We start from the raw sequence: 14,588 nt of genomic DNA, 5'->3' as shown, positions 1-14,588 counted from the left end.
GGGTTTGGAAGTGACTCAAACAGCCACAAAGACAGGAAGCCCAAGTTCCGCAGGAGCAGAGCCTGCTCCAAGGCATGAGGCAGAGCCTGAGAAGAGTATCATGGCTGCATTCTCCCTTCTGGGAGGTCATATGAGCACCTGGGTCCTCAGGGTTCTGCTCCATTCTGTGTTCCATCTGGCAGGGTGTGAACTGAATTTGTCCTTTGTCTCCCTCTGTTGGTTTCGGTAGAGATTGCGTGCATGTCCTGCACTCCAAGGACACGTGGCTGAAACAAGGAAGAGTGGTGAGGCTTGGCGAAGTGCCTTACAAGGTAACCTGAGCTGGGCATGCCCTGAGGGCAGTGGGGTGGCTCAGGACCGAGGACGGAAGAGTGGGCCACTAAGGGATGCTGAATATATGTCCAGGATAGGAACCCAGGTTTGACTTTTCTGGCTTGAGAAGGATTAGAGGAGAAAAGCATTTAAATGATGTCTAACTTTTGGAAATGGTAAGAGATGGCTCCTCCAGAGCATGTAAGAAATCTAATAAAATTTTTAAAAAGATCTCAGACTCTTGATGTGTGCTCAAAGGCTGTGTAGATCAGAACTGTGTTACAGAGTTGTTTGAACAGGGCAACATTCACCAATCCTCAGTGTCCTTCCACTGGGTGACTTACCACGCATTTTGCATGTATACATTCTCTACTGAGTCTCAGCAGGTGTAGGAGTTAGCATTATGGTTCCCATTTTATGTATGAGAAAATGGGAGCTCAGAAAGAAGAAATTACTTGTCCAAGGCCTTACAGCTTGGAAAATGGCAGCACCCAAGACAGCAATCCCAGGCCCTGCCTCTACCCCAATGTTAATTACCTCCCACTGTGCTGCCACAAGAAATATGAATTCAGCACCATACCACAAAGGCTTGTCACAGGACACATGGCCCTGTTCAACTAGGGCCCTGGTCAGCAAACTGCGGCTCGCGCGCCACTTGTGGCTCTTTGACCCCTTGAGTGTGGCTCTTCCACAAAATACCACGTGTGGGCACTACCTCGATAAGGAATGTACCTACCTATATAGTTTAAGTTTAAAAAATTTGGCTCTCAAAAGAAATTTCAATCGTTGTACTGTTGATATTTGGCTCTGTTGACTAATGAGTTTGCCAACCACTGCACTAGGGGAAGACAGTGGCTGATCACAGAGACACATTTGCTCTTCTTTGTCAGATCCCAAAAGGAGCCCTTTGGGACTCTGTGAGGTTAACTGGGGAATTAGGGCGGGGAGTGGAGAGGCCTCAGTTTGGTGGGAAGGGGCTTCAGGCATTGGGAGCAGGTCACTGCCAAACACAGGCTTGAATGCTTATGCTGCCTACTTGGACCTGGAGGACCTCTGGGTTCCCCACAGACCCTCACCTTTCTTTTCTATGCTCCTTCTCAAATAACCAGTCTCTTCATTCTGGAATGGTACTATCTGATTGAAATGCAAGGTGAGCACAGATTTAAATTATTTAGTAGCCACATTAAAAACTTAAAATGCCTGACCAGGCGGTGGCGCAGTGGGATGTGGAAGACCCAGGTTTGAGACCCCGAGGTCGCTAGCTTGAACGCGGGCTCATCTGGTTTGAGCAAAAGCTCACCAGCTTGAACCCAAGGTCGCTGGCTCAAGCAAGAGGTTACTCGGTCTGCTGAAGGCCCGCAGTCAAGGCACTTATGAGAAAGCAATCAATGAACAACTAAAGTGTCGCAATGAAAAACTGATGATTGATGCTTCTCATCTCTCTCCGTTCCTGTCTGTCTGTCCCTATCTATCCCTCTCTCTGACTCTCTCTCTTTCTCTCTAAAAAAACAAACAAAATTAATTTTTTTTTTTTTTTTACAGAGACAGAGAGAAAGGGATAGATAGGGACATATAGACAGGAACGGAGAGAGATGAGAAGCATCAATCAGCCTGACCAGGCGGCGACGCAGTGGGTAAAGTGTCGAACTGGAATGCGGAAGACCCAGGTTCAAGACCCTGAGGTCGCTAGCTTGAGCGCGGGCTCATCTGGTTTGAGCAAAAGCTCACCAGCTTGAGCCCAAGGTTGCTGGCTCAAGCAAGGGGTTACTCGGTCTGCTGAAGACCGGCGGTCAAGGCACATATGAGAAAGCAATCAATGAACAACTAAGGTGTTGCAACGCGCAACGAAAAACTAATGATTGATGCTTCTCATCTCTCCGTTCCTGTCTGTCTGTCCCTGTCTATCCCTCTCTTTAACTCTCTCTCTCTGTCAAAAAAAAAAAAAAGCATCAATCATTAGTTTTTCATTGCGACACCTTAGATGTTCATTGATTGCGCTCTTGACTATGGGGCTACAGCAGACCGAGTAACCCCTTGCTCGAGCCTGCAACCTTGGGTCCAAGCTGGTGAGCTTTGCTCAAACCAGATGAGCCTGTGCTCAAGCTGGCGACCTCGAGGTCTTGAACCTGGGTCCTCCGCATCCCAGTCTGACACTCTACCCACTGAGCCACTGCCTGGTCAGGCGAAACAGGTAGAATTTTAACATACTTAAATTTTTTCTTTTTAATTAAGTGAGAGCAGGGGAGGCAGAGAGACAGACTTCCATATGCGCCCTGACCAGGATCCACCCAGCATGCCTCCAGTGGGACAATGCTCTGCCCATCGAGAGCATTGCTCTGTTGCTAGGCAACTGAACTATTTTTAGCACCTGAGGCAGAGCTCATAGAGCCATCCTCAGCAGCTAGGCAGGTGTGCTTGAACCAAGAACCAATCAAGCCATGGCTGCGGGAGAGAGAGAGGAGAGGGAGAGAGAGGGGCGGAAGAGCAGATGGTTGCTTCTTCTGTGTGCCCTGACCGACCGAGAATCAAACCTGGGACATCTACACGCCAGGCCGATGCTCTACCACTGAGCCAACTGGCCAGGGCCTTAAATACTTTCAAATGTATTTGAAATACTGTCATTTCAGTATGTAATATTTTGGAATGTTAATGAGATATTTTACTTTTTTTGTTTTCTTATTAAGGCTTCAAAATCCAGTATTTTACTTCCAATATGTCTCAGCTTCAACTAGGCATTTTTCAGATGTCTGGTGGCTATCATATTAGCACAGCTCTAGCATTATCTCAAATCTCAGATCCACCTACTATTCCAGTTCCAACTTCTGCTTTATCTTGTTTGAATCACAGTCACCTTTACGCTTCAGTTCATTTTCAGTACCACTATCACAGGGGTCTTTCTGAAATACAGAGTCACATGTGACACCTCCTGGGTAGCCCACCTTCTCCCCACCTAGAGTTCTGCGTCTTTCATATGGCACACAACCTGTGGTACTCTGGTGCCCGTGTCCTCTCCGGCCACATTTCCTCCTACGTGCCAGGTGGCTTCCACAGTCTCCAGATACTCGTGGTCCCATTCTCTCCAGCCCTTTTCACTTGACCAATCCCTTTTTTGTCCTTTCAGACTTAGCAGAAATGGGGTCCATTCTGAACAGCCTGTCTTAACATCTCCCTCAGGGATGGGCAAGGGATCCTGCCTCTGGGCTCCATTCCACCCTGTACTCTTCACAGTGAATTGTAGTCTTCTCCCCACAGGATCCTGTGCTGCTTAAGAACAAGGACTGCTCCTTCCCTGCCCCTAATGACTGGTGTCATGGTGTGGTCTGTAACAGATGCTCATTGCATCTCAATAGCACTGATGAATGGCTTCCTCAGAAAGGGACTGTTGGCCCTGGCCGGTTGACTCAGTGGGAGAGTGTCGGCCCGGCATGTGGATGTCCCAGGTTCGATTCCCAGTCAGGGCACACAGGATAAGTGACCGTTTACTTCTCCACCCCTCCCCCCTCCCTCTCCCTCTCTTCTACTCCCACAGTCATGGCTCTATTGGTTCAAGCATATCAGCCCTGGACACCGAGGATGGCTCCATGGAGCTTCTACCTCAGGTGCTAAAACAGTAGCTCAGTTGCGAGTATGACCCAGATGGGCAGGGCATCGGCCCCAGATGGGGATTGCTGGGTGGATCTCTGTCGGGGTGCGTGCAAGGAGCCTGTCTACCCTCCTCTTGCTTGGAAAAGAAGGGGTAAAAAAGAAAGGGACTGTCTCCACAGGGTGACAGGTGGTGTGTCCAGAGACCATGGCAGAAACAACCACTAGAATAGCAATCAGCAGTCTATAGCTCACAGATCACATCCAGCCTGGGTCCTGTTTTGGTGGAGCCATTACTCTCAGGATGGCTTTTATGTTTTTTTTATCAATTGTAAAAAGACAGGAATAAAGACTATGCAACAGAAGCCGTATATGAACAGAAAAGGTTTGCCAACCCCTGCCCTAGAGGTGAGCCAGGCCCAGGAGCCAATCCTTAGCTCACTCCTTACAGAAGTTACACAACCTTTCCTTCTGGTCAGGTCTCCACTCCTTTCACCCTTTCACTTTCCAGTGAAAATTTTGGTGTTGGCCACTAGACATCTGTAGGGGAGCGTGCTTGTCATTCCAAACTGCCAGTGCCTACCAGGGTACATGGCACCGTTAGTTTTCTGGGGCTAAATCCTAGCTCAGTCACTTACCCGGCCATGGGATCTTAAGTGACATCATTTCTGAGTTCCAATTTCCCTGTCAGTGATGAAAGTATAGGACAAAATATAGTAATCCCCCCTTATCGGTGGCTTTGCTTTCTGCTGTTTCAGTTACCCATGATCAATTGCAGTCTGAAAATAGTAAATATTGATACATATAGGACATTGAGAACAGTGCCTAGACAGTGAGCACTCTAAGATGTTAGCTGGTGGTACTAGCGGTAATAGTACTGGGTAATAGCACACCCATCTCAGGTTTGTTTGTTGTTTGTTTTGTAACAGGTGCAAAGCCCTGAGCACAGTGCCTACTATACAGTAAGCACTGAGGAAGTGGTAGCCTTTGTTGTAAACTGGCTGTTCCCTCTGGTGTAGATGGTGAAAGGCTATTCCAACCGGATCCGGAGAGCCCGCCTTGCTGAACCCCAGCTGCAGGACCAAAATGACCTGGGCCTATTTGGCAAGTGGCAGACAGAGGAGTACCAGCCACCTGTAGCTGTGGACGGCAAGGTAAGGGCAGCACTCAGTGGGGTCAGGACCAGGCCGCTTCATTCTGCACCTGGTCAGACTTGGCATGCCACCCTCTGCAGGTCCCCCGGAATGAATTTGGGAACGTGTACCTCTTCTTGCCCAGCATGATGCCTGTAGGCTGTGTCCAGCTGAATCTGCCCAACCTGCACCGCGTGGCTCGTAAGCTGGGCATCGACTGTGTCCAGGCCATCACCGGCTTCGATTTCCATAAAGGCTACTCCCATCCAGTGTACGTCAGGGGCCTTCCATGGATGCTGGAAGGAGGGGTGGGAGGTCCCAGTGAAGGGGGTGGGAAATTAATATGGGGTTTGTGGGGGTTGAAGCCCAGCAGCTCTTATTTTCCAAGTTTAACTGAATTTATAAAATTAGCCTTAACCCTTTATATTTTACTTTTCCACTTGGACACTTTTACTCTGGCTTCTATCCAGAGGCAGTGAAACCAGCATCCTAATAATGTTAGATTAAAACACTGTTTTCTGGGGTTGGTCACAGGTGACCTAGTGGGATCAGCATCCTTCCTGGTTGGTGACCTCTGTCCTGTATGCAGTGGGGGCTCTCATCCCAGCTCTTAGGCTGGGCCTGGGGAAGAAGCAGTGTCAGAGTCCACAGGCTTTTCTTCTGCACGAGTGGTGTCTGTTAGCAGCTTTGACCAGAATTGCAGACCAGCTGATCCAGGAGATCCCTCAGTGCTTAGCAGTGGCCTGCTGTCCTTCCCAACGGGAGGAGAGGCCAGAGTAGCAATCAGGCTCAAGGAAGACCACCCATGTTGCATCCCACAGAACTGATGGGTACATAGTCTGCGAGGAATACAAAGACGTGCTTCTGGCCGCCTGGGAAAATGAGCAGGCACTTATTGAAAAGAAGGAGCAGGAGGTGAGCAGCCTGCCCCGGGCTGGCCTGGGTGGGGCTTGAGGTGGGAGGCAGAGTGGCAGGGGAAGCAAGCACACAGGGCAGGCAGGTGCCCTAAGGAAATACACATGTAATGTTCACAGTTACCATCCTGTTATTTTTCCTGAAAAGCGCAGTACTTAACATTTTATGGCTACCTGTTTCATTTTTGCTGCAGAAAAGAGAGAAGCGGGCTCTAGGGAACTGGAAGCTGCTGGTTAAAGGGCTGCTCATCAGGGAGAGGCTGAAGCGTCGCTATGGGACCAAGGTCAGTATGGGTCCTTTGTAAAGAAGACAGCCTGCGAAGTGCTGAGAACTCACTGGCCCACATTCTGCTCAGACATGAAATCATAGATTGGTCAGTTTTATGTTATGAGTGCCACAGATATGTGTCTCCCAGACCCTGTGTCCTCACCTAGATGGGGAAGGTGTCCCTGGAGTCAGCCTCAGCTGCCTCTTCTGGCCTGGCCTTGCCCCATCATCCCCTTTTCTGCTCCTGTCTGCCCAAGTGATAGGTGCCTGCTCTAATGCTAAACCCATACAGGAAAAGACATGGTCTTATCTGTGTTTGACCCACCACTCTTAGCTCTGTGGGCTCCCAGTGCCTGCAGTCATCCCTCAGGCCAAGAATACCCTCACTGCACCTGCCACTTGGCAGGCCAGCCTATGGATACAGGTAGGAATTTGACATGCAGGCCCCAGAGACAGCGAAAACATGCTCTGGGAGCAGCTGTGACCATGCCTCTCCAACCCCATATGCAGCCTGTTTGCCTTTAAAAAATATTCTTGTCATGCTCCTCCCTTAAATCCCTTCAGTGACCCCTTCATCTGGCTTCGTGTCTGACCAGTTCCTTCCCACCACTGTGCTTTCGCCCCCTGCACCTAGTGCCCTGCCCCAGCCGGCCCAGGCTTGGGGCATGCCTCCTCAGAGCACAGGGCACTTCTGTTCAGAGATAAAGTAATCCATGCAAAGCACTGGTCACAGTGATCTCATAGATTTGATTTTCTACTCCTTGAGAGTAGTTTTCTGCCTACACACCTTGGCATTCTCTTAGTTTGTAACTTACCAGTACAGTGTACTTGCTTGGATGGGTCCCTAGTCTGAGAAAGACACAGGAAGATGGGCCTTACTTTTCCCTGGGCTTCACGCAGTGCCCTTGTCCTCCCAGAGCCTCCCAGCTCCAGGCAGGCTGTTGAGAGCTTTACTGCCTTGAGATGGTGCTTCCCCATATCTAGCTGGTCACTGACGTGTGGCCTGTGTTTCCCCTCCACTGTCCCCACCTCTCCAGAGTGAGGTAGTAGCTCCCCTCGCAGCAGGAGGTGGACTCTCTTCTGATGAAGAGGAAGGAACCAGCTCTCAAGCAGAAGCGGCCAGGATCCTTGCTGCTTCCTGGCCTCAAAACCGAGAGGCTGAAGAAAAGCAGAAGCCGAAGGGCCCTAAGAAAACCAGGAGAGAGAAGGCGGCGGCTTCCCACCTGTTCCCATTTGAGAGGCTGTGATGTGAGTGGCCACTTCATGATAGGCTCTGCCCTGAGGGCCTGTACCTGCTTGCTGCAGGGTAGCCCAGGCCCTGAGGTGGTGCCCTGAGAAGGCATACAACCAGCATTTGTTGCAGACAAGGAGCCAGGGGACAGAGGGTCAGATTGAGGTGGTGGTGCTGCAGGTCTGATCTGGCCCTCGTCGTTGTCAGTCACTCAGCATAGGGCCTTCAGAGCTCTTTGCTCCCACACCCTATGCCTTGAGCCACAGAACACTTCCCTGGAGACCCTCGTGCACCTAGACCTGGGTCTTCCCATCTTTGGAAGCATGAGCCAAATTTTTTTTTTATAGAAACCACTGGGAAGTTTTCAGATGATGATGTATTAGGAATACACCAGTCCTTTCTTCGTCTGGCAGACACTTGTTTTCGCCTCTCTTATGGACTTCGGGCCTGCTTGCAGGCCCCGTATTTCCCCTCCATCGGGTTTACTAATACTGTCAGCTGCTTCTTTCTAGTGTGGGGAGTACAGGTCATCTCAGATCATGGTATTGTTGGGATCTACTTTGCAAAGTTACATTTCATCATGGCAGAAGACTAGAATAAAGGGCCAAAATCAGGAAGAACAAAAAGGGAAAACACGAACTCAGAATTAAAGAAATATTAGTAAAAGTAGATCAGTGTTAAATTTGAATGTATTCATTATAGGATAAATTTTATAAAGTTCTTTGCACTGTAGATATTCAAGAGAAATTACATAACATTTTGAGAAAAAAATAAAGCATTTATTTAAAAAGACTCAGCTCTGCATTTTCTTGAAGATTTTATAATGACAGATTTGTGCACATAGAGACTAAAGATAAGATTTTGTTTTCATGTAGGCTCGGAATTTACTACACATGTGGAATTGTTTTTTCTCTTTAAGTTTTAATCAAGGAGATATATTTTTTAAAGATTTTATTTATTGCCTGACCTGTGGTGACAACAGTGGATAAAGCGTCAACCTGGAGTGCTGAGTGCTGACGTCTTTGGTTCGAAACTCCGAGCTTGCCCAGTCAAACATATGCGAGAAGCAACTATGAGTTGATGCTTCCTGCTTCTCTGCCCCCCTTTTTCTCTCTCCTCTCTCTAAAAATCAATTTTAAAAGATTTTTATTGATTTTAGAGAAAACAGGGAGGAAAAGTGGGAAGCATCAGCTCATAAGTATATACAGTAGTTGCTTCTCATATGTTCCTTGACCCATGTAAGGCCCAGTGGCCGTGGTCTTGGCCAAGCAGGTTCCCATTGGATTCAGGCAGTCAGTAAAGGAACATTGGAGCTGGAGGATGGTGAGCCATTCTGTTTATCAGTCCTGCAACAGCGGACAAGCAAGCAGGCAGGCAAAACCGCTTCCTTGTCTCAGGACTGCCTAGCAAAACAGACTGGGGGAAAAAAACTCCGTCTGCAAACTATAGCAAAAATGGCCCCTCCCAATGGTGGCAGGCAATCCGCAACCTAGTCTGCGGCCCTGAGGGCAAGCACCTTACATAGATTATACACACATGGTGCTGCCCCGTGCTCATGCACCAATCAGGCAAAGTACAAGCGAGCACGCCTAACATACTTGTTTGCCCAACATTCCACCCCTTTAGGGTTGCTTACTTCACAGTCTACACGACAGGTATCTTCCGCAATGGTCCTTGTGCAAGGAGTGAGGTACATTACATAAACAGACTACAGCAACAGCACAAGTTAGACAATAATTACAAAGGTGCCCTTCATAATGTCTCCCTGAGCACTCTGCCCAAGGCACTAACTGGAGGCCCATCTAGTCCCTTAACCCATGGTAGGGGGGAGGGTCTGAATAGTCCTTGGCTGTGTCCATGGAAACCATAATGTGTCCTTGCTGTGTCTCCGCAACTGGATGAGAGCAGCTTCCCCGTGCAGAAGCGCCTCCACCGGAATTGCCTCCCCCCCTCATCGGGGTCTCATACTGTCCAAAAGCGGCATGTCCACCCAACAAGAGAGTGAGTGCCCCCCCTCTGGTTGCAGTCCAAGAATCCATTTCACTGCACAGTGATGAGCCCATGATAGACAACCCAACTGTGCAAATCACCAAGGTAAAGGTTCATTTACAGGAGGCCCTGGCGGGTTGGCTCAGCGGTAGAGCGTCGGCCTGGCGTGCGGGGGACCCGGGTTCGATTCCCGGCCAGGGCACATAGAGGAAGCGCCCATTTGCTTCTCCACCCCCCCCTCTTTCATCTCTGTCTCTCTTCCCCTCCCGCAGCCAAGGCTCCATTGGAGCAAAGATGGCCCGGGCGCTGGGGATGGCTCCTTGGCCTCTGCCCCAGGCGCCAGAGTGGCTCTGGTCGCGGCAGAGCGCTGCCCCGGAGGGGCAGAGCATCGCCCCCTGGTGGGCAGAGCGTCACCCCTGGTGGGCGTGCCGGGTGGATCCCAGTCGGGCGCATGCAGGAGTCTGACTGTCTTCGTTTCTAGCTTCAGAAAAATACAAAAAAAAAAAAAAAAAAAAAAAAAAAAGGTTCATTACAGGAGACTAGGCATTCAGCTCTATTAACGGACCTCAGTGCCTTGCCATAGCGCTCTGTTGCCACAAGCCCCATCCAAACCCCTCAGCACGCTTACAGGGCCTGGCGGGGCCAAATACATTCAAGGCCTGTGCCCCCTTGATAGTTTTCTTATCTGTTGCTGAAAAAAAAAAAACACCTAATGCCAACAACTGCTGCACATTAGAAAGTGACCAATGGGCCCTGGCCGGTTGGCTCAGTGGTAGAGCGTCGGCCTGGCGGGCGGGAGTCCCGGGTTCGACTTCCGGCCAGGGCACACAGGAGAAGTGCCCACCTGCTTCTCCACCCCTCCCCCTCTCCTTCCTCTCTGACTCTTTCCCTCCTGCAGCCAAGGCTCCATTGGAGCAAAGTTGGCCCCGGGCACTGGGGATGGCTCTATGGCCTCTGCCTCAGGTGCTAGAATGACTCTGGTTGCAGCAGAGCAACGCCCCAGATGGGCAGAGCATCGCCCTCTGGTGGGCATGCCGGGTGGATCCCGGTCAGGCGCATGTGGGAGTCTGACTGCCTCCCCATTTCCAGCTTCAGAAAAATACATTAAAAAAAAAAAAGAAAGTGACCAGTGGGTTGTCAATTTCACATGGGGCTTCAGGCCTTGCTGCCCATACCTGTTAGGCAATCTCAGCCATCTCCCTATTCAGACAGGAACAATGGGTCGTGGGGAGGATTCTCCTCTCCCACAGCTGTCTCCAAGTAACCTTGTGCTGCCTGTGCACCAACAACTTTACTGGTAGCTGCCGGGGCCTTTTGTCTCGGCAGCTGGAACCTCTGTTCTGATTTAAGCTGCTGCCAAAGCTCCAAAAGAACTTTATTAGACTTGCCATCCAGTTTCTCCCTATCTGCCCCAACCTCAATCGAATCTACCCACATCTGTGTTCAGGTAGCCTTTACAGCACAACCTGGTCCCTACCACCCACTAGTGGGCATTCCAGCTTTCATGGTGGGCGATAGTGGAGCAACCAAAGTATAAATAAAAAGATAGATTTAACTATAGTAAGTTGTTTTATAAAGATTTATTCTGCCAAACAGCGAAAATCTGACATAAGGTACTTGGTAAGTAGTTATTATTATATGCTTTAACTTGCTGTAACTCTGCTTTATAAATTTTATAAAGTAAAGTTACTTCCCTACTTTATAAATCACCATTACTGTGGAACCGGTGGGCGGTTAGAAAATTTTACTACTAACAGTGATACAAAAGTGGGCGGTAGGTATAAAAAGGTTGACAACCCGATTTACAGGCTTGTTTCTCTTGTTAGTTGGGGGGGGGGGGGCAACACAGGCAGCAGCCCACACAGCCTTACAATCCCATGCTGGCCCCAGATCCCCCAAACCTGCTACTGTTGTAAAGTACCTGTACCTCAATTCCATGGGTTTACGTAGAGACACCAAGTCTAGATGAATTTTGAAGGGTTTTATTAAAGGAGATTTATTTAATATCCTGGCTGCATTGACTAACACAGGGCATTGCAGACCCAAATCGTGCACGCCAAATACATCTCAGAGGCTGGTTATATACCCTTGATCACATACAGAGTGGGAGGAGCATGACATCATGGTACAAGCTTATAACATTTGTTTAGGGAATCCATAGAAACGTTAAAACTTTCAAGGTAACACGAAGATATTAACAAATCTTTCAGTGTCTATCTCCCCTCCTTTGCCTAGAGGTATGTTATTCTCAGGATTCCAGGAATGAAGAAAGAACCAAAATCAATGTAGGGTGGTATGTAAATTCTGTCTCTTATTGTAAAAGAAAAGAAGTTCCTTAGATGACCTTTACTCTATAGTTAAAACTAAATGACCCATTGTCCTTGCAAGCCAGAAACTTGTACATTCTCCCTCCCCTCCCCAAAGTAAGGACGGGACCAGAAAGCATGACCTTTCCTCCTAAAATATCAATATTAATTTTGCAGCTTTTTGGTACTTTACTACACTACCATCTGTGTAACTGCATTGATGAGTGCCCACATAGGGGCTCAAAATAGCCACTAGTGACCCCAAAAGGGCTGATGGGGCATTGCAGAAAATAAGATCCCTCATCCCTGCCACAAACACTTCCTCATCTGGCTCACAGGATCTTGGGTTGAAAGCAGCATTCTTCATACCTAGTTCCCAAAGGACCTTTACTAGGTTACTATAGCATTGCCACCGACTCACTGCTCCTGGCAAGTTTCCAGCATTCTGCTAGACTGTATGACTGGCAGCCATCACCCATTCTAATAGGGTATGGTTTCCTGGGTTGCCGTGGCAGTTCTGAAGATGCTACCCTAAGAAGGAGTGTGTGGTAGTGGCGGCCACTTTCTCCTTTTCTGTTCTGAGGAGCATGATGTCATTCACCCCTGTTTCCCTCAACCACAGCAACCAGGCTGCCAGGGGCTCAGTGGGTTTCTGCCTGGGTGTAGGGATGGACAACAGAGCACTCTACTACCTGTGGAGGGGGCTGTGGCTGCCCCTGAGGGATTCTTGGCTGCTGAGTTTTTACCTTCTGAGCAACCACTGGCCAGGCTCTGAGTGTGCGGACGGCAGCTTCAGCCTGAGCCTTCTCCGAAGAGTCGGAAATGTCTGCTCTGTTGGCTCAGAGCCACTCTGCTGGCATGAATGCTCCTTCTTCAGTGACCATTTCGGCTCCAGTGGCTGCCAGCTCTCAGCCTGAAGCTGAGACTCAAGCTCTTGAACCCACAGTTGTTTCTCCAACAGCTGTTGCTGCCAACATTCAGCTTCTAGGGCAAATTGCAACTTGCAAACCTGTAATTCTCCAGAGACCATTCCAGTTCCAGGTGCTGTTGGTGCTCAGCCTGCATCTCACACAGCAGCTCTCAAACCCAGTCAGCCTCCTTCTCCAGCACTTGCTCCAGGTCAAGCCTTCACTGGTTCTTGGCCTGTAGCCTGACCTGTTCTTAGACCTGCAGATCTTTCTCCAGTGATCGTTTCAGCTCATGCCATTGCTGCTGCTCAGTGTGCTCATCCTGGAGCTCTCAACCTTGGGCAGCCTCTCACACAGAGCTCTTACTTTCCTCTTGCAGTGCTGTAAAAAACACCCGGCCCATGACCCCTGAAAGGACAGCCAGGGGGAACCATACACTGGAGAGCAACAACCACTTCTCTTCCTCACCCTTTCCAGGGTGTTGGCAGCTCCATACCAATCTAATTTGAACCCTGCTCGCTGCACCAGATGTGAGGCCGGGTGCCATGGCCATGCAAATTCCCATTGGATTTGAGCAGACAGTAAAGGAACTGTGGAGCTGGAGGATGGTGAGCTATTCTGTTTATTCAAGCCTTGCAATGGCAGACATGAAAGCAAGCAGGGAAAACGGCTTCCCTCTTTCTCTCAAGACTGCCTAGCAAATCAGATGGGGGGGAGCTTTCTCCGGCAAACAATAGCAAAATGGCCCCTCCCAATGGCAGCAGGCAATCTGCAATCTACAATCTGCTGCCCTGAGGGCAAGCACCTGCAGCCTTACATAGACTATACACACATGGTGCTGCCCCATGCTCAAGCACCAATCAGGCAAAGTACAAGTGAGTAAGCCTAATGCACTTTTTGCCCAACAACCTGGCAAGCCTGGGGTTTCGAACTCACCACCTCAGCATTCCAGGTCGATGCTTTATCTACTTCACCACCACAGGTCAGTGGAGATATATAATTTTTGAAAGGAGCCATTAGAAATTCAAATCAGTACCTGACCAGGCGGTGGTGCGGTGGATAGAGCATTGGACTGGGACGTGGAGGGCCCAGGTTTGAAACCCCAAGGTCACTGGCTTGAGCACAGGCTCATCTGGTTTGAGGAAGGCTCACCAGCTTGAGCCCAAGATCGCTGGCTTGAGCAAGGAGTCGCTCATTCTGCTGTAGCCCCCCAGTCAAGGCACATATGAGAAAGCAATCAATGAACAACGGAGGTGTCGCAATGAAGAATTGATGCTTCTCATCTCTCTCCCTTCCTCTCTGTCCCTATTTGTTCCTCTGTCTCTGTCTCTGTCTCTGTCACACACACACACACACACACAAAATTTGAATCAGCTTTATCCAAGGGAAACAAAACATTTGAGGTGTGACTCATACAGAAAAGCCTGGGTGGAAGGCTCTGTTGAAAAACAAACTGGGGTTGCCATGGAAACTGCAGAGCCTCACACTTCCTGCACCAGAGCCCTTTCTCTCCCATATGTAAGTAACTTGTTTTCTGGGAATTCAATCGAGCATCACCCTGTCTCTGCAGAAATAACATGTTTTTCAGGCAGGTGTCAGCTCCTAAGAGGTATTTTGTGTGTGTGTGTGTGTGTGTTTATTCATTTTAGAAAGGAGAGAAAGAGGGAGAGAGAGGAGAGAGAGAGAGAGAAGGGGGGAGGAGCAGGAAGCATCAACTCCCATATGTGCCTTGACCAGGCAAGCCCAGGGTTTCGAACTGGCGACCTCAGCATTTCCAGGTCGACGCTTTATCCACTGCGCCACCACAGGTCAGGCTCCTAAGAGGTATTATGGAAGTCAAATAAAATCTTGGTTTTGAGAAATATAAGAATAGGTTTTGTAAAGTTAATCATTCACTGGCTTCAAATCTTTTTTTTTCTTCTTTTTTTTTCAGAGAGAGAAAGGG

General features: G+C 49.2%; 1 protein-coding gene across 3 annotated transcripts in view; it reads left to right on the top strand.

Annotated features, from left to right (window-relative positions):
- Positions 1–14,588, top strand: part of XPC (XPC complex subunit, DNA damage recognition and repair factor) — a 286,669-nt gene that overhangs the window by 40,669 nt on the left and 231,412 nt on the right. For 2 of the 3 annotated variants that reach the window (XM_066245206.1, XM_066245205.1), the window contains 6 exons: positions 230–311; positions 4,914–5,048; positions 5,129–5,298; positions 5,849–5,942; positions 6,136–6,225; positions 7,247–8,217. In XM_066245206.1, the coding sequence (XP_066101303.1) occupies positions 230–311; positions 4,914–5,048; positions 5,129–5,298; positions 5,849–5,942; positions 6,136–6,225; positions 7,247–7,456 (781 nt within the window). In that variant the 3' untranslated portion in view covers positions 7,457–8,217. Of the gene's footprint in view, positions 1–229; positions 312–4,913; positions 5,049–5,128; positions 5,299–5,848; positions 5,943–6,135; positions 6,226–7,246; positions 8,218–14,588 lie in introns of those variants that run through there. The other variant, XR_010727308.1, reaches the window with a different exon arrangement.

This window comes from Saccopteryx bilineata, chromosome 10, assembly GCF_036850765.1.
Source record: "Saccopteryx bilineata isolate mSacBil1 chromosome 10, mSacBil1_pri_phased_curated, whole genome shotgun sequence".
In the NCBI taxonomy this organism is placed as follows: domain Eukaryota; kingdom Metazoa; phylum Chordata; class Mammalia; order Chiroptera; family Emballonuridae; genus Saccopteryx; species Saccopteryx bilineata.
Note: the sequence above shows the minus strand (reverse complement) of the source record. Positions and strands in the feature narration are given on the sequence as shown.